The sequence below is a fragment of the Haliotis rubra genome, unplaced genomic scaffold (assembly GCF_003918875.1).
Source record: "Haliotis rubra isolate DU_JTF1 unplaced genomic scaffold, ASM391887v1 Scf861, whole genome shotgun sequence".
Taxonomy (NCBI): domain Eukaryota; kingdom Metazoa; phylum Mollusca; class Gastropoda; order Lepetellida; family Haliotidae; genus Haliotis; species Haliotis rubra.
The window spans coordinates 103,903-122,700 of NW_025767592.1; the positions used below are offsets into that span (position 1 = coordinate 103,903).

General features: G+C 37.3%; 1 protein-coding gene and 2 long non-coding RNA genes across 4 annotated transcripts; 2 read left to right on the top strand and 1 right to left on the bottom strand.

The window, feature by feature from the left end:
• Positions 1–6,957: 6,957 nt before the first annotated feature.
• Positions 6,958–7,616, top strand: LOC124262956. The gene is made up of 3 exons (XR_006894736.1): positions 6,958–7,006; positions 7,240–7,374; positions 7,539–7,616. It is a non-coding gene; the product is annotated as an uncharacterized LOC124262956 (long non-coding RNA).
• Positions 7,617–7,912: 296 nt separating this feature from the next.
• On the bottom strand, positions 7,913–10,058 carry LOC124262963. 2 transcript variants are annotated; one of them, XM_046697579.1, is made up of 6 exons: positions 9,960–10,058; positions 9,672–9,733; positions 9,370–9,411; positions 8,792–9,126; positions 8,436–8,489; positions 7,913–8,130 (listed from the first exon to the last, which is right to left on the bottom strand). In XM_046697579.1, exons 4-6 carry the CDS (start codon positions 8,868–8,870, stop codon positions 7,940–7,942), a joined length of 324 nt encoding a protein of 107 aa, XP_046553535.1. In that variant the 5' UTR covers positions 8,871–9,126; positions 9,370–9,411; positions 9,672–9,733; positions 9,960–10,058; the 3' UTR covers positions 7,913–7,939. The 2 variants fall into 2 exon arrangements, with proteins under 2 accessions (XP_046553535.1, XP_046553536.1); XM_046697580.1 differs by having other exon boundaries at positions 9,370–9,733.
• Positions 10,059–12,287: 2,229 nt separating this feature from the next.
• On the top strand, positions 12,288–17,756 carry LOC124262962. Its single transcript, XR_006894738.1, has 4 exons — positions 12,288–12,298; positions 13,761–13,769; positions 17,268–17,270; positions 17,631–17,756. It is a non-coding gene; the product is annotated as an uncharacterized LOC124262962 (long non-coding RNA).
• The last annotated feature ends 1,042 nt before the right edge of the window (positions 17,757–18,798 follow it).

Sequence of the window (18,798 nt, forward strand, 5' to 3'; positions counted from 1 at the left end):
TTCAGTAACAGTGCTTTCTGCAGTATGTCTTGAATGCAAGTATAAATCTCTTTATAGTTTACGTTTGGATTGAGCGCCTTTTAAATGAACATTTTAATAACTTGTACTGTTCTTGCAGATTGCTGAAGACTTCCTCCCGCCTGGCGCCTGCGTGGAGGCATCAAACACAGAGGGGAGAGGCACATCATTCTAGCAACTAACAGACAATTGAAACTGCTGAGCAGGAGTCGGCAATGGTTTATAGACGGTACTTTTAAAATTGTCAAAGGACCATTCTATCAACTATTGTCAGTTCATGCTTTTGCTCGTATTGGGCAGGACATGAAGGTGTTGCCTCTTGCTTTTGTGATAATGTCTCGTCGTAGGACCAGTGACTACGTCAGCGTATTCCGACAATTCCGTTAATTGTTTTTGTATTCTTAATAGGCTGGCACAGACGAATCAACAGTAGAGTTGGCGACCAGCCCCTTGGCATATACAGACTAATCCCTGAATTGCACAGAGAAGCTAGCCTGTTGCCCTTGCAAGTTCGGATGATTCAAGAAGCCCGACTTCGAACCTACCTGCGCAACTTTGCCACGGCTACACAGGAAGATATCTACGAGGCCTGGAGAGGTTACAAGGATGGAGACCTATCGCTGGGTCAACTTTTGACCAGATGCACCCAAGTCCATGGACCCATCACCCGCTGACTTTATAGCTAAGAACTGTTCCCTTGTAGGTATCATGCTAGAACCATTGGTAGTTTATTGTCTGTGTCGTTATTCTATGTAATACCAATTATGTAACTTCAGATTACACTAAACTTGAAAACGAATGGTCAAGCACGTTAATGGTACTGCTGTGTGTGCCGCAAGGAGTGTATTGTTAGGACTTTTTTCTGTTTTCAATATATGTTACATGTCAATGTAAATGCTCAGATATATTTCACGTCTTTTTTTTGCTTTTGTACGGGGTCATTTCAAGCAATCTCTGGCTGTTTTCACTTAGCAACATCGGGGCCGGTTTGCACTGGGGCCGTTTTAGCCAAGCAAAATTGGGGCCGTTTTGCCATGGGGCCGTGTTAGCCTGATCCCGTTGTTTGGGGCACATTTCCTCACACCTAGAAAGAAACGTGTTGCTCTGTGCTGTACGGCTTCTATACACGAATGTCTTGAGGTTCCTGATATGCTTCCTCCATAGATGAGAGTTGTCCACACCATCGAGTCGCAGAGTTTGGTAAAAGTATGGTAGATCATTCCTATTAAGAGACCTAAAGTTTGAAATAGGAAGACCCAGGGCCCTGCTCGCTGAAGATGCTGTTGCTTTAGCCATTTGATTATAGTCCAGATGTTCAGTCAGTAACAGTCCCAGGTAATTGTAACTAGCAACTGTTTCCAATGAATCATCACCACACTTCTCAATCACAACTCCAAAGTTGAGATCACACACTGTAGATATGAGGTCGTTTATGAAGATGTTAAACAGTAACGTTGACAGAAGCACTGTACCTCGTTACCAGCATCCCAACATGGCGGCAGGTAAGATCGCTTGGCGATTTTCCCCCTCGTATTAACAGTCTTCCAAAGGTATACAATGAACATTATTTAGCACACTGATAAACGTTGATGGTGTAAATACATTGAATGCACTGAATTTGCTTATTAATGTCTATGAGTTGAAGAATAAGCATTTTAAAAATCGCGCGAGGATGTCGGTAACTCAAAGTCTGGATGTCCTGTAACGTGCAATGAATGATGCTAGTAACACATACTGTCCTGCTTTAATCGGTAAACAGAAATTGTCGACTTATGTTTAAATACAAAGAAGATTCAATATCAGTTCTTATGTTTTACACAGATGTGTACTGCTGCTACATTAACAGTATGAGCGACTTTTTCTGTGCACCGGAGAGTTGTTGCTTGCCTTGAAGCACGGTGTGTTTAATCACACTATTTATGTGGCGTTACATTAAACTTGAACGGATTTAGATGTGTGTGCCCATTGTCCATTACGCTGAGAGCTTTTTCTTTGTCTTTGTCTCTCCTTAATTCGGACATTTGGCATGTTGCTTTCGTTGCATTGTTGACGTCTAAAGTACATTTTACAGCGTGCATTTATTGGGTAGGGCTTAATATATAAAGCTATATAGTCTGTCAACCTAACTTTAGGGACTGCATATTTTGCAAATATTTTTTTTGTTATTCGTTTCAGTGTAAAAGTGTTTACATGTACCTTCATGTTTCTCCGTGACCTCAGGAACCTATTATTGATATCACGGTGATCGCCTGTTCAAAAACTTACCTATATAAATATACACCTGGAACTTGATTAAACACCTCCGAACTTTTCATACTGCCATGAAACTGAGCAACCATTAACATTAGTATGGTTACTGGAAAGCTTAAACTCCATTGTTTCCTGCAAGTTGACATTTTGGACTAAACAATAACAACAAAATCATGAAAATTTGCAATATTTTAATTCACAAAATGACATGAAAACGTCAACGATGTTTTGTCAACAAAATGTATCCCTGTACAACTATGGGGCTGCAGAGTTCCAAGATAGGAGAGGTGAGTGTCTTTCAGTCTGAAAATGTTCTCTGTTATCTTCAGACAACAAATCACATGAAAAGTGTTAATAGCGTGCATATCCATCCACCTTGTGCACGGATGACTCTTTTGACCCTCCTCCTCTTGCTTGTCGTGAGTCTCCGGATTCGCCCAAGAGGCAGATGCTGCCACTCCCGGCGCAAAGTTGCTTCCAAACATGCCAAATACAGTGCTTGCACTCGGCATCCAAAAATGATCCAGACAGGTTCCAATGGGTTCAGATCCGGGTTCATAGCAGGCCATGGAAGTATGGTTACTGTGTTGTTGGAGAAAAATTGTCACAAGTCGGGAACAATGTGGTCGGGCGTTGTCATCCATAAATACAGGGCGAGTGGCTAATGGGTGGTTATCAAAATGTGGCACAAGAACAGGATCCAGATGTCGTGGTCGCCACTGAGCTTTCAACGAACAGTTACCAAGCCCAGTTTACAATCATGGGAGAGACAACCCCAGACCATGACAGATCCACCGCCGTAAGGAACTGATGCTCTGATGTTCTTAGGCTCATAGACACTGCTCTTGGTCCCCCAGACGTGAATACATTAAGCGACCAATGCACCTTCCTCCATGGCGTCAAATTTCAATGACTTCGTGGTAAACATCACTCCAAATGAGCTCTCTTGTGAAGATTGGTCAAGGCTGGATGCTTGGTCACCTTTCTTGCCCCTCATCCCATGTGCATTTATGCGTTTCTTACAGTCCTATCGCACAGACGTCTGTTGGGGAGCCATAAGTGCTTCAGGACGCCATTTGTAGTGAAAGGCTGACGCATCACAAGGCTTGCTAAATCCCGATCCTTAACGTATTTTCCAATTTTTTATTTCAGTAGACCAGGGTAACATGTTTGTACAGTGTGGATTCTGTTGCATTTTCTTTAAGTGTAATTGGCTGTTCAAGTCTATCGAATAAATCTTCTTTCATTTCCAGAGTATCTCTTGTTTCTAGTATGATTTCTGCCATCTCATGGTCAGATTTTCAGTTTGTTCAGAGTACAGTGTCTCATAAAAAAGTTTTAGTTCATTTAAATTTCTTTTCCATCATTTATTATACAGTTATTACTATCTATCTATCCTTAACTCTCTTCTTTCGGGGTTGACCTGGCCTTGGTCAGTCCTTAACCTTGACGGTGTTTTTGAACATGTCGACTTATGACGGTGTGGTGAATGTCAAGCTGTCGCTCAATAGCCCTGCATGACATTCCGGTGTCGTACATTCATATAATTTGCCATCTTCTTGCTTCTGGTAATCTCCTTCGTGCCATTGTAAGAGATACTGTTAAAATCATTAATAACTTATGGCGTTTTATACAGTTTGCCGCATTGAGTTAATAGGGCTTTCTGAGACTATCGTGGGTAGTGTGCTTCAACTGCATATAGGGAAGTCCTTTGACGATTGATTTAGCAAAACCCTTAGACAATATTGAAAGGAAATACAGTTCAAATAATAGTCATCGTTACAATTCAAGATTCATCATTAGATAAGTCAGTAACTTAAAATATGGTGTGTGTGTGTGTGTGTGTGTGTGCGCGCGCGCGTGTATACGTGCTCTTAACTAAGTTCTAAGTGTGCATCTTTAGTTTTTCGTTATTGTCTTGATCAACTCAATCTGGGCATGTCTGAATATTTGTGAAAACAATAAAGCAAGGTAGGGTACAATATATTCTCAATTTTCTTTAAAAATTCTGTTAGAATATCGTCGTCTCCTGGTGACTTATTCAGTTTAGCATTGTCTATTGCAGATATAATTTCTGCAGTTGTCATATCATAAGACAGTTCATCATTTACACAATGAGTATAATGTTCATAACTATGTTCAGAAATATAGTTTCCAAAATAAGCATCCCACTGACACCATCGGTACAATGTTCATGACTATGTTCAGGAATATAGTTTCCAATATAAGCATCCCACTGACACAATCAGTACAATGTTCATGACTATGTTCAGGAATATAGTTTCCAATATAAGCATCCCACTGACACCATCAGTATAATGTTCATAACTATGTTCAGGAATATAGTTTCCAATATAAGCATCCCACTGACACCATCAGTACAATGTTCATGACTATGTTCAGGAATATAGTTTCCAATATAAGCATCCCACTGACACCATCAGTATAATGTTCATAACTATGTTCAGGAATATAGTTTCCAATATAAGCATCCCACTGACACCATCAATATAATGTTCATGACTATGTTCAGAAATATAGTTTCCAATACAAGCATCCCACTGACACCATCAGTATAATGTTCATGACTATGTTCAGGAATATAGTTTCCAATATAAGCATCCCACTGACACCATCAGTATAATGTTCATAACTATGTTCAGGAATATAGTTTCCAATATAAGCATCCCACTGACACCATCAGTACAATGTTCATGACTATGTTCAGGAATATACTTTCCAATATAAGCATCCCCTTCCTGGTCACAGTCTTCACATGATTCGGGATTTAATAAATTTTAAAAATATGTATGCCATGTTGCTGGTAAAATATTATTCTTATCAGATCGCCTAGATAAATATTACTTTTACAACTTTAAAAAATCCAGAGTGGTTTGGTATAGACCACAAAGGCAAATAGATCTTGTAGATGACAGTTTAATGGCAACATGATTGAAGAAGGACATGTGAAAATAAATACATTGCATCAATATACGCTACAATACTTCATGGGCCAATACATGTGAGGCTTAGCAATAATACTACATGACAAGCATATATAATCAATACAATCATTATTGATTAACCAGGTCATATGGTAGACATGTGTATAATGTTCATATTTCAAGATAACCATGAAGCATCATATAAGTGCTTAGCATAAGTATTTACAACATAATATGAAAGAACCCTCTCCGAGTGTTTGGCACTGTGCCGTTTGACGTCACAAACGTCAGGAAATATGTTTCCATACACCAGGGCCTAGATTTTCGAAGCTCTCTTAGCTTAAGATAGTCGTAACCTCATGGGTAGTCGCATCTGTCTTTGTCTTAGGCTATTTTCGAAACGATCGTAAAACTTAAGATATCTTAGCTAAGATCATAATCTAAGATAGGTATATACCTGTCGTAACTAAGGTTGCGCGCACTTACACCTTATTCAAGATGGCAACCTACATTGGTCTTGGGTTTGATTGTGAAGATAATCTTAATGAAGTTTACAGAAAACCCCGGATTTTCCGCGACCGTTCGCGTAAGTTAGACACGTTGGACGACGATGAACTGATCTCTCGTTATAGAATGCCTCGTCATGCTATCTTTAAATTAGTATCTCTTGTTGAGGCTGGTTTGGTTCGGGAGACCCAGCGTTCGGTGCCCCTCTCACCTGAAATACAGGTGATGGTTACCCTCCGCTTTCTTGCCAAAGGCAGTTTCCAGTCTGAGCTGGCGGATATGCACGGCATTGTGCAATCCAGCGTATCGATCGCGATTAGAAACACTATTGAACAACTTTGTAAAGTCCTTGATTTGATCAAGTTTCCCAAAGACAGGTCTTCGTTGAGACAACTAAAAGAGAAAGTTCACGGGAAATTCGGCTTTCCGAATGTGCTTGGCTGTATCGACGGGACTGTAGTGGCCATCAAACGTCCCCCTGCAAATGAAGAGGTCGCCTACGTGTGTCAACATACAGGCCATCTGTGACCCTGACATGCGGTACGGCTCAATGTTTTCTCAATAAAATTCAATGAAACGATACTTTTCCCAGCACATTCACAACACACGCTACACATCGAAGGTTGAGTCCTTGACATTGCAAGTAACCTACTTCAACCAATGAACACTCAGGGCACTGTTTGGGTTTCCAAATTAAACATTTCAAGAGGCACGTTTAGGGATCGTCAAAGTTATTATAAAATCTTGTATTTCCTATTTGTAGCTAATGGAATGATTTTTCGAAGATTTAGAAATGTGGAATACTTGCATAACCCCCACATCAAATTTCCACAAAGTATCAAACATAAACTTGTTCACGTTTTCCAGTGAAATAACATTAAAAACTTTATGTTCAAATGCGTAAATGAAGCGCCCATAAAATGGCTGTTACATATTTTACTTGAATACACACAGTACTGCTTCATTACATGAGTGATATCATGCACTTCAAATTAATGAAAACAACATCCACAAAATGAATCTGAAGTTATCAACATTATATTTCAAACACTTGTATTCATAATAATATTTAATTAATTCTAAATGAAGAAAAAAATAATGCAAATTTTGTTATCAAAGATAATTTTTAAACTATTAATACAGATAAAAAATTGAATTTTCAGCTTCCTGAATATTGTTTGTAAATGGCCTGGATCTACACACGACTCATTCATATTTGCAAACAGCCGAATTGGATCCCACCTGGAAGCCCATAAAGACGATGGATGGTTACTAGGAGATTCTGGGTAAGTATTTTTTTATATTGCAGTGACTTCATGTTAATGATAACATTTGTGACTTGACAATATATGCAAATGTACTCTGGGCTGGAGGCCTTTGATACTGAATAAATAATATTGATTCTATATTTCATGACATATATATAAACTAAGATTCTAACTTAAAAATTCGTGAATATTACATAAATATTAACAAAATTAATATATTTAATGTTGATATGCTTGGTGTATGTTATCAGATACCCATGCAGACCGTGGCTGCTCACACCACTGGCCCAGCCTCAGACCCGTGCAGAGGAGAGATACAACAGCAGTCACTGTCGAACCCGCAACACCATCGAGAGAGCTTTTGGTCTCTTGAAGTCCAGATTTAGGTATCTAATATCAGTCTTGTCAAGCACCACATAAACGTAAACTTACCCTAAAGTTGTTTTTTGTATAGTGTAAAATAAATTATCATAGCTTTCATGGATATATTTTCATAGTCAGAAGAAGTACTAACTACTTAATTTATCTAATGACATGTTATTTTTCAAAGGTGCATCCACAAGTCTGCAGGCTGCTTGTGGTATGGGGTGAAACAGTGCCACAAGATTGTGTATGCAGCTGCACAGCTAACTTTGCCATTGACTTGAGACTACCCACACCACCTGTTGACGAGGACGACACGGATGATGCAGATGACAATATCCCTGCTCCTTGTCATGCACAAGACGGTACCTTGTCAGGAGGCAGCTCATTGAAAATGTATTTGCTAAAAATACATGTCGATGTAATCTAAGCACAAAGACTATTTGTCATACTCTGTTACCCTATGCCCAACAAATAGTGTATAATATATAAAAGATCCATAACCCTCTGAATTTAAATCTGAGGGACCTCGTCACTTTTAATATTAAAAACAGTATCCTGTTAAAGATAATATTGATCTTTAATCATTTAATAAAATTTAATGATTGGCGAGAAATCAGCCGGACATGTGTTCATCTGTTTCAGAAGAGTCAGCTTTTCCTCCTCCACTGCCAGTCTCCTCCTCTCCACACTAAGCAGCTCATTCTGAGTGTCAAGAAGGGAAGCCAGCACCTCCAGCTTTTTCTCCTCAATGGAGATGATTTGTCTCTTTGGTGACACTGAAAAATGTATTATATATTGAGATAATATGATTATAAATTCTTCCATATTTTCTAAGTTATGGAAGAATGACATAAGTTAATTGATTTGATCAATTTGATGTGTCAAAACTTTCGTTACATGATACTACATTATCAACTCTTATGTTATTCAATGATAATTAAAAGGTAATGAAACATTTTTCCAAATCTGTATTAATTCACTCACAAATTAAAGAATGTGGATCTATATTGACAATGCTTGAAAGCCTATGCAATTATTGAAAAATTATATTTACATGAACAATATTACTTGAATAACCTACCACTCATGGTGGAAGCTGGAGTCTGTTTATGTGCCTTTGGTTTCTCAACTGGGGCTGAAACACAGAGAATTGATTTATATGTAACCATTTCATCCTTCATTTTGCTCTATGTTCACAATTAATGTATTCTATCATCCAAAAGTAGATTCCAAAGCAGATAGTTTAATGGTGAGATCTGTACTAAGCAGTCCATTACAATACCTATTGACCCTTTAAAAAGTGTACGATATTAATCTGTCATTAAACAACTGTATATAATTAGATATGACAGTCTTGGTTTGATCCCATTTGAGTAAGCACTGACATCATCAGTTACGATTTAATAATATATACTTATTTCATCATCGTACCATTACCTCCAAATGCAGCGGGAATTGCCATAACTGTTTCAAGAGCTATCATAGCATCTGAAATTTGATGGCCATAAATCAACATTTTTTCATTTCCATTAATTGATTAATGTATAGCTATATCTCATGTCACCTTTAAAGTCTTTGGTAAAGCAAGTGACCTTTTTTTTTGTGAAATTCATTTTCCATTAATGTGTACATGTGTTTAGTTTATTCACTAGGAATTCATAATTTTATAGTTTCAGCATAGATAAAGTACATGTAAGTTCTACACCTGCCTTTCACTGGCTCTGGGCTGGACATATGCAGGGCTTCAATTTGTGTGTCTGCTATTGTTGCATCTGAAATAATTTTAAATCTGTATTATCTTTTATGTCATTTATAAATTGTTATTTCAGATTCGTAGTTCTCCAATGTTATTTAAAAATTAATAAAATAAAACTGGCATTACATGTCACTTAAGTGGACATATTATTTAACTACATGAGTTAACAAAGATCAAATTGGTTTAAATGTGTGTACAAGAATTCAAAAATAGATTAATAGGAGTAATCAATTCAATAATTTATTTACAAACTACACACCTAGCAGGGGAGTGGCAGCAATGCCCTCTGATAGAGTCACACCTGCAAAAACAATAACAGTGATATTGTTAACATCTAATGTTGGTAATGTTAGTACTTAAACAAAGTCATTTTCAATTCCCTTTTATATTGTAAATGTTGCATGATATTTTTTTCATAGGACAGTTCCATTTCATTTATAAATGTTAAAAGTGGTTACAATAGATTTCTATCATATCTTTCTATGTTGAGTATTATACTGTTTAAATTTCATATAATTATAACTTACTACTATACTGAATTACTGCAACATGAACTTACACTCTTCACTCTTCAGGCCTCCCTCACAGCCTTCGAGCTGGCAATTTGGAATAAGAGACATCACCTAGTAAAGGGAAATAGAGACAAATAATTCAATAATAATTGTTAAATAAATATTATAACATAAATGAAGGGATCACTCTGATTTATATCAAGTCTCATTTGAAATTGTAACTTTGTTTTTGTGTGATATGTTTTGTAACTATATCAGACCAATAACTTTAATATAAGAAGTAAATAATTAATATGACATCATAAATGGTTCAACTGTTATTAATGGTTATGATTACCATTTCCTCCAGACTATTCAGCTCCAACACAGGAGCCTGCCCTCCTCCTGTCTTCACGCTCTCCCGCCTACAGTGAGCTGCCCGCTTCCTTGTCTGGCTGCTTTGTTAGAGCAACATTTAATTTAATCAATTATTCTGAAGTGTCATATTCATAATTGAAATGTTACATGAAATACCACTTTCCCAAAAGAGCTACATTTAACTAATTAATAATATAGGAAAACCTTTATAACATTATATTACTTTTATACTGTGTACTAGTTAAGGTAGGAAAGAAACTCAGCTTTATATATACCCTACACTATTTCCTACCGTAACTTGAAACCAATATCATGAATTTGTCAATATTGTTATTGCCAACTTATTGGGCAGTGTATTTTACTCATCTATGATATCTTTTTAACTTGTATGTTTCCATCATTACATGTATAATAACGTTATATTAATTAGCAGTATATAACTTTATAACACATTACAAACTGCATCTTAATTTCAACCGGATAAATCTAATCATTATCACGGTCGCTGACAGTAAAACAACTCACTTCTCGACCACCTCCTCCCAGCATTTTCTTTTGGTCTTTAGACTCACAGTGCTGGTAAAACTCGAAAAGAGCACAGCCGAACGTAGACCGACCTCCGAGACTAAAATCTCCATCTCGGAGGCCGTCCAGTTGGCTTTCCTGGCTCTATTCACGCTTGTATTTTCGGCAACTTCGGTACGTTTGGTGTCCATGTTGACGTCTGCTATATTTACATAGGGGAATTCCGTGACGTCATCGGGGATTCCCTGGATACGGTTTACGACAGCTGTCGTATCTACCTTGACCTTACGACAGACTTACGAGCGTTTCGAAAATCTCTTTTATGGTCGCGCTAAGATTATCTTAACTGTTGACATAACTTCTTACGACCGGTCTTAGTTATGAGAGCTTCGAAAATCTAGGCCCTGTATTTTACGTAAACGATTCTGTTAACCCCCTGTGGATGCCGAGCTTTTTTTCAGGCGCACACTTTGACGGTTTGAAAAGTGAACGTTGTGCGAGAATTGCGCTCGCGTGGTCCTGGATCTACGTACGGCTATAAAATTATACAGATATGTAGAATATTAAATTTCCTATCCGTTGGTATAAATATAAGTGCAACTACATGAGCGGTTTGAGAAATAGACCTTGCTAAAGGTTGTCCAAATGTTTTGTTATGCGTTAAATAACAGTAAATTTCTCCGCTTTGTATCGCGCACCGAGAAAAACACTATGCTACGACTTTTTTAATTTGGCATCTTTACGGAAAGTGTGAGCGAAGAAAATACAGCCTGATATCTGAACGACACAAGTGCATATGAATTGGGTTCATATGCTTATGCATAACGTTATACGCTCAACATTAAAAATGACTCGCAATAAAATGTCAAAAATGGATTTTCTTCTATGACGTCAAACGACGACAGAGAGGTCATGCACGTATAATGATAAGGGGGCATTACTCCGTTATGCTTAACACTAGGTCAATGTAAGTCAGATCACATGGAGAGAATTTGTTGTGGATACGGACGCTATATTTTCGTTATTTTTTGTTCACGGTGAAACAAACTATTCCAATTCAAAGTTCCCCAATGTGAGCGGATACGCTTTGGTAGTTTCACAATTTATAAGAAAAGATGACAACGTACTACATGTGAAAGCACGTAATAGCGATTTGGATGGCCCTATCCGATATATAAGTTAGTTCTTAGATTCCCATATTCTCCTGTTTGTGTAGATGTATTTTGACTAATTCTGCATCGTTATTACCAGAGTATTAGCCATATCTTCAAATGTCATGAAATTGCTGAAAATAATACATTTTAGTTGACGGCATTGCTTGTTTTATGCATTTTGCGACGTCGGAAAAAGACGACACTGGCATGCTGATTAGTATATATCTCACCTAATTTTCATTAATTGTGTGAAAGGTCTCGGCTTCTATGTCAGAATTTAACACTCTTTAGACAAAACATAAAATGACTGATTTTTCCATTTAAATAGTGTCCTGAATATATCAACAATTAGACGGTTTGACTGTGTATCGTATTGTGAGCAACACGCGCACCTGTTTGGCATCAATTTAACGTAAATGAACAATAACTTTTCACAACACCCGAATATTTTGTTTACGATAAGAATTTTCTTTGTTTATGATTATGTGGCTATTTCTCTTCATAAGTATTATGCAATAAAAGATGCAAAAAGATAGATTTTTATATATGGAACTATATATTAGAATATGGATGTAAAATTTGTCCAAATTAAGACATGACATGGTTTATATATTTTTAAACAATTTTTCGTATAAATATAGTTAGAGTTTGATATCCTGTCATCACAATATTTTTTAATCGAATATGAATTGATTATATTAGCGAAAACAATGATAGTGAATCATAAAACGTTTCCGACAAACGCTCACCTGGTCAATCAATATACACCATTGTTTTGTCTATAAAACGACACAAAAATATGCAGTGAACAAGACTTTTCCTTAAAATATGTGAGCATATACATTTCAGAGCATATATAAATCATTTTCATTAATATTATCAGTTTTACTTATATGGTTGAATTAAATCGCCGTTCATTAACCTGTTCATATGAAACTGCAGTATTTGTGCAAATGCATTGAATATTGTACACCAGAGGAACTAAATTAGTTGCAGTTATGGCTACGTTTGATCTTCTAACACTTGTGTGAAGGTTTAAAATATGGTGTACTACACTAAATGTGTCAATTTCTTATGTAAATATTATTCAAATAATCAAAAAACTTTCAAAGAATAAAACACCGTAAACCCTATATGCACGTATGATATGATATTGAACAAGGCTAAATGTAGATACTGAAGTCAGTTTCCTGAAAAGGTATCTGAACTATACGCAAAATATACATCATAATACTGACTGTGTAATCGGAAGGATTGGACGATTGTGTTTACTCTTGTTCAACCGACCTTCACCTCACGAAATTGCCCAATATGTAAAACAATGTTGACGTATGACATCACTACCGTTGACCGATTTCTTACAAAATGGCGGCTTTGCTGACAAGGACACAGGATTTTGCGAGGACCCTTCCATTGATTCAGGGATCGTTTGTACATAAATATGAGATGTTAGTAATCAGAAGGATTATCTGAGTATTGTTATATGTTTTTATCGTTTTCACTATAAGTAGGAGAAGAAGCCAGAAATGCAGATAATTACCGTTGTCGTTCTGCGTTATTTTGCGTCAGTCATGGCGTCACGCTGCATGGAAACTTTGAAAATTCTTATGAATTATCAAATCATTGCATTGTATCTATTTTTAATTTCCTATTTCTTGCTTTCCATGCATATTGCAAAGGTACTGAGGCATTGCAAGCAATGAATAGACGGATGAATGTTGGAAAATTTCAGAAAATGCTACGCAGTGTAAAATAGGATTTCGTCGTTGTTTACATTTCAAACAAACGCAGTCTTTCCAGAACAGCGTTCGTTTTCACAATTTGAAATTCACAATTCCCAGTAATTATCCGATTTTCACATTTGAAAACATACAGCAAAAAAACGTTGTGAATCGCGATTTCGTACTGTGTCAAAAATGGCGACATTTTCGATGAAGCCTATTTTGAAAGGTCATTTTCAGCTCTTGAGATTTGTCTAAAATAATAGTGGATGGTATCAAGAAACAGGAAATTTCCCGTAGAATTCGAAACTGTGAAGTGTATTTGTGTGCGTGGGATATTTTGATTTTAATTGCACTTCAAATTGAGGGTTGAAGGGGAAGGACATATATGTCCCTGTGGCACCCAGGGGGTTGAGCGTATCCTGCCTCGCCGGTGGCACCCTCATACAAATATGCTAAGTCTACTAATTTGTTCACCTGAAATAATTCGGGAATTTCAAAATAGGAAATTGCATCGGATCATTTTTGTCACTCATGATGCATCAAATTTGGACATTTCCTCCACGTGTCTACCATAAAACTTCTTGAAAGTTTTACTGAAAATTACCTAAATTGGTATTCAGGTAGATGCAACACTATTCTAGGGATTTAAACACAATTCAGGATACATTTGTAAAGTTTAGGCTACTTTTGACAACTCGGGTCAAACCAGACCGAACACTTGTGATGTGGAGATGATGTTGAGAATGTAGAAAAGCGGGCTTCACTTTGCTAAAATTACTTTAAGAGTATTTATATTGTGGTCTGTAGGAAGATATAATGCTAGTTCATAGGTTCAACCACAATTTACGATACATCAGTTATGTTCAAATTAATTCAACCAGACCGGGCACATTGTTCAAAAGGCGAGAACATACGAACAAGATTGGGTTGAATCAAATACAATATGGGGACCTTTACTTTAACGGATTTGTTTGTTTAAAATGCGATGAAAAGTCATGCAATAAGTGCTATGTGGGTAACTATAATTCTGTGCCTCCGATGTAAACACGTTGATGAGGGCATCTGTGAGATTTATGTCAATTTTGACTGTCCGGGCCCAGTCGTCTCGAACACTTGAGGGGCGGTGGCTTAGCGTAGTGGTTAAAGCGTTCGTTCGTCACGCCGAAGAGCCGGGTTCGATTCCCTACATGGGTACAATATGTGAAGCCCATTTCTGGTGTCCCCGCCGTGATATAGCTGGAATATTGCTAAAGCGGCGTAAAACTAAACTCACTCCACTCACTCGAACACTTGAGTATGGGACACGCCTTTTATTACCCACGTGGTCAACGTATGGGTAGTTGCATACCAATCTCTTTTATTACTCGTCCGTGTAAGATACTGCATTTTCTTACACACCCGTGGAGTGAGAAACCCATGTGAGAAAACTGGTATCACACATATGTGTGAGATCGATTTCTAATCCCGTGATTGGCTACTCCATGGTGATGACCTAGGGTCAGGGTATGACGGACTACTTTCCTGATTAAAATTCATTGATAAGTTACTCGTGCTTCAATCGAACAGAAACCTGTTACTCGTGCAAAATACCCCTTTACACCTACCTGTTATTTTCGCGATTGCAACATAAACAGGTATTTATACAATGAGTCACAAGTAGAATAAATATAACACAAATCTATTTATTTTCTAATTCCTTTTATATATTAAAACTTTTGATTTCTAGTCATGAATTCAAAATGGTTCCAACCATCAGTGATGCCTGTGTAAACAATTATGTAGAAAGTCACCGTTAGAGATAAAGCCCTTGATTCCCTTCGAATATTCAAAATGTACAAAACTGGTACTTTTTACTGGAGAGATGCGACAAGTGTCATGTGTCGTCTTGCAAAAATACCTGACACGATAACGTCAGTGCCTGTCCATTGTGAGATCGATTTGCCTCGTTGTTTCTTTGATGCATTGATGAAGATGACATTTTTCACTGATACACATGATGAAGACCCACTTCCAGCTCCGAGATACTATGTGATTCCAATGTTATCAAATTCACTCGCTGACAATCTGAACCAAAACACACTCGTTGAAACAATGTACAACATGGTACGTTTTGCAAGGTTTCATGAGTACAAATGGCGGCACACGTCCTTTCTATTCAATCGAACTTGTACAGGAACGGTTGATCTACACATAAGTCATTGCTCAAGATATTCCTCCTACGCATGATAATGAAATTTATGTCTTGATAACTTACAGGATGTAATCAACTCACATTTCATACTGAAAACTCCGTAAATTCCATTACATTCCAAGTGGCAGTTTCTCGCTCGGGAAAACGAGAAGGATGTGGCGAAGAAGAGTAGTCCCCATTGACAGTGAACGTAACCTCAGCAATGTCACATTCAAGCACACTAGGTGCACCTAATTACACACACGCAATAGTTTTTTGGCTCCGGTCGATGGGAGAACATTGAACGTAAACTGGTACACAAGTACCAGTTCCCCAATGTGCAGAATAGAGATATCAAAAACAATCTTCCGATGACGACAACCACCAAGCGATAACGATGACGTCACTCGCTCAAATATTTTACGCTTGCAAGAATTAGAATCATCCGCATTTGCACGGTAACATCATTTGTTTTAGAGGGTTTAATTAATTTTCTGTGATCTGATCTAGTTATCATTATCACTATTGCCTTGATGATGCGAAGAGGTGGCAGAAACTTTTTGTGGAGGGTCACTATGGGGATGAGTAGTGATTAGGAAGCCAAGTGACGTCACTCATTCATAAACGTTGTGTTGTGTATTATTGCGCACCTACGATGAGAAAACATGAAATTTGAATCTATTCGACCATAAAATGGTGCGATTTACATGGTGTGTAAGAAACAGATTACTGTACTCGTGTCTGTCTTCAGATACCATTTATCTTACAGCTCGTTGTTTAAAAACGTATTTAACTCGCTTTCGCTCGTTAAATGCGTTTTGAAACCTAACTCGTTAATAAATAAATGTTATCTGACTGAACTATCGTTAATAATCTCTATGCTAATATTTTACAGCAATATGACACTAGTGTAATACCGCTAGACGTATGACGTCATAATGTTTCACAGTGATGATGTCACAATGCTAATACCTCAGTCACAATGGTATTAGACCTTGCTTGACTCGTGGAAAGCCGAGTCATCACACTACGTAGGCAGTTTCTATCAATTTATGTTGGAAGGTAATAAACAGGGGCCGTATTTATCAAACACTATTAAGACTCATCTTGGTAGGCTTAAATCCAACTCTTTTGACTTAAGTCATATGAAACAAAATGGCTGTCACACGTATTCCAAGAGTATTTAATGAAAGAAGAGAAGTTCTGCATTCATTAGATGATAATGAACTGTTACAAAGGTACAGATTTGACAGAAACAGTATTGTTTACATCTGTGATTTACTAGAACACGATCTAAGTCCCGTAACGCATCGGAGTTGTGCAGTGTCCTGCGTTACCAAAGTGCTCGTCACTTTGCGTTATCTTGCCACAGGCAAATTTCAGATATGCAATGGCGTTGACCATGGGCTGAGCAAACCCACCCGCATCTCAAAGAGTCATCGAACAAACGCCTCAATCACTCCACAAGTCAGCGTATGGTCCGTAGATTTGTCACCTTTCCACACAAACCCAAGATATAAGACGACGACACCAGCGTCGATTTTATCAGACTACAAACTTCCCCGGTGTAGTAGGTGTCATTGATGGCACTCACGTTCAAATTCAGGCCCCATCCGTGAATGAGAATGAATTCATTAACAGGCATCCCACTTTCACCACGAGTATTAATACACAGATAGTGATTGACAGCGACGACCGGATCATCGACATCGTAGCACGTTGGCCTGGCTCAACACATGACTCCCGAATCTTGACAAAGCGGGTTATGTCGGATGTTTGAGGGAACCAGTTACCCGTAAGTTGTCATCTGCTTGGCGACAGCGGCTACCTGCCCATGTCGGAGGTGGATTTTAACACCATTTTGCGTCCCCTTCCTGGATCACAGACAAACTACAACAGGTATAGTTGCATAATTGAATTGCTATTTCTTCGAGTCAAACTTCGAGGTACTAACCAATAGAAGTGATTTCCTTTGGTTATGTGAAATACAATCTCAACATAAAACAGAAATGGAAGACTTCCATATCTTTGCTAAATGCATTATTCAGGGCGGCACATGTCGTACAATCATAATGCAGTGTAGGAAAGATGCTGAAAATCTAGCATGTCCACAGGACTGGCGAGGTCAAATTTTTACCAGTCCTGCCAAAAATCTAGCCTGTCCTCCAAATATAAATAAAACACAACCTTCGGCAGTAAATATTCAAAAAAGGTTATAAAAATCATTATATATATATGTCATTGGTTTGCTAAAAGATTGACCCGACATGAGGGACGGACTAGATATTTTGACGTTAAGGACGGAGCTATCTTTCCTACACTGGATAATGTCTACTTCTTTTTTATTTGTAAATGCATCTTGGGTGACTTTGTCAATGAAACAATACACATTATTGGGCAAAATAAAGTTCTTATCATGATATCTCCATTTTGATTTCATACCACCCATAAATATTATATGATCATCTAGTGATTCCAGTTGTATTTATTGCAAATTTTCAGATCACATAAAAAACAGAAACTGTGTGGAAAGAGGTATTGGACAACTAAAGCGGCGGTTTCATGTACTACATGAAGAAATCAGACTTTCCCCACAGAAGGCTTGCAAAGGTATAGCATTATAAGAATGTTTTTTCTGTGGACTCCATTGAAGTTGAAGTTAAATCATAATTTTAACACATATATGTCCCCAATAATACCCTAAGGACCTAATATGCATTAGGTAGATAAAGAAACCAACACATTAATAAGATAAACAATAACTTTTATTTAATGAATACATTAACAAATCTCAAACAAGAATGTAAAAATGTCTACACTTTTTTCAGTCCAGTCCTAACATAAACAAGGTGGACAAGTCAGATATATGTGATCTTACTGTCAATAGCACCTCACTCAATATTGACAGATAATTATTGTAATCTAAAGTTCAACTGTAATAAAATTAGTTATCTCAGTAATCATATTTAAAAGAATCATATTTAAGATGTTTAGACAATCAAATATGAGTATATACTTATACTGTGATCCTAGGTTTATGAACCCTTAGAGAGGAACATTTTACGTGAAATGTTTTGTGAAATGAAAAGATATATATTCAAATATCTGAATCGTGGCATTTTCTGTATAGCTACTAAATTAAAGCGTAAAGATTGCCAGGATCAAATACTCTTAGTGTCAGATTAGTAAGGGTAGGGTTTTACAAAGAAATTATTAGATGTGAAATGCATTCATGGAAAGATAATG

Excerpts from the sequence above, each read along its gene's own strand:
- LOC124262963 (XM_046697579.1), bottom strand. The coding sequence starts at position 8,870 with ATGTTGATTTATGGCCATCAAATTTCAGATGCTATGATAGCTCTTGAA. Across the intron at positions 8,490-8,791 it reads AATTCCCGCTGCATTTGGAG|CCCCAGTTGAGAAACCAAAG; the intron begins GTAATGGTACGA and ends TCTGTGTTTCAG. Across the intron at positions 8,131-8,435 it reads TCCAGCTTCCACCATGAGTG|TGTCACCAAAGAGACAAATC; the intron begins GTAGGTTATTCA and ends TACATTTTTCAG.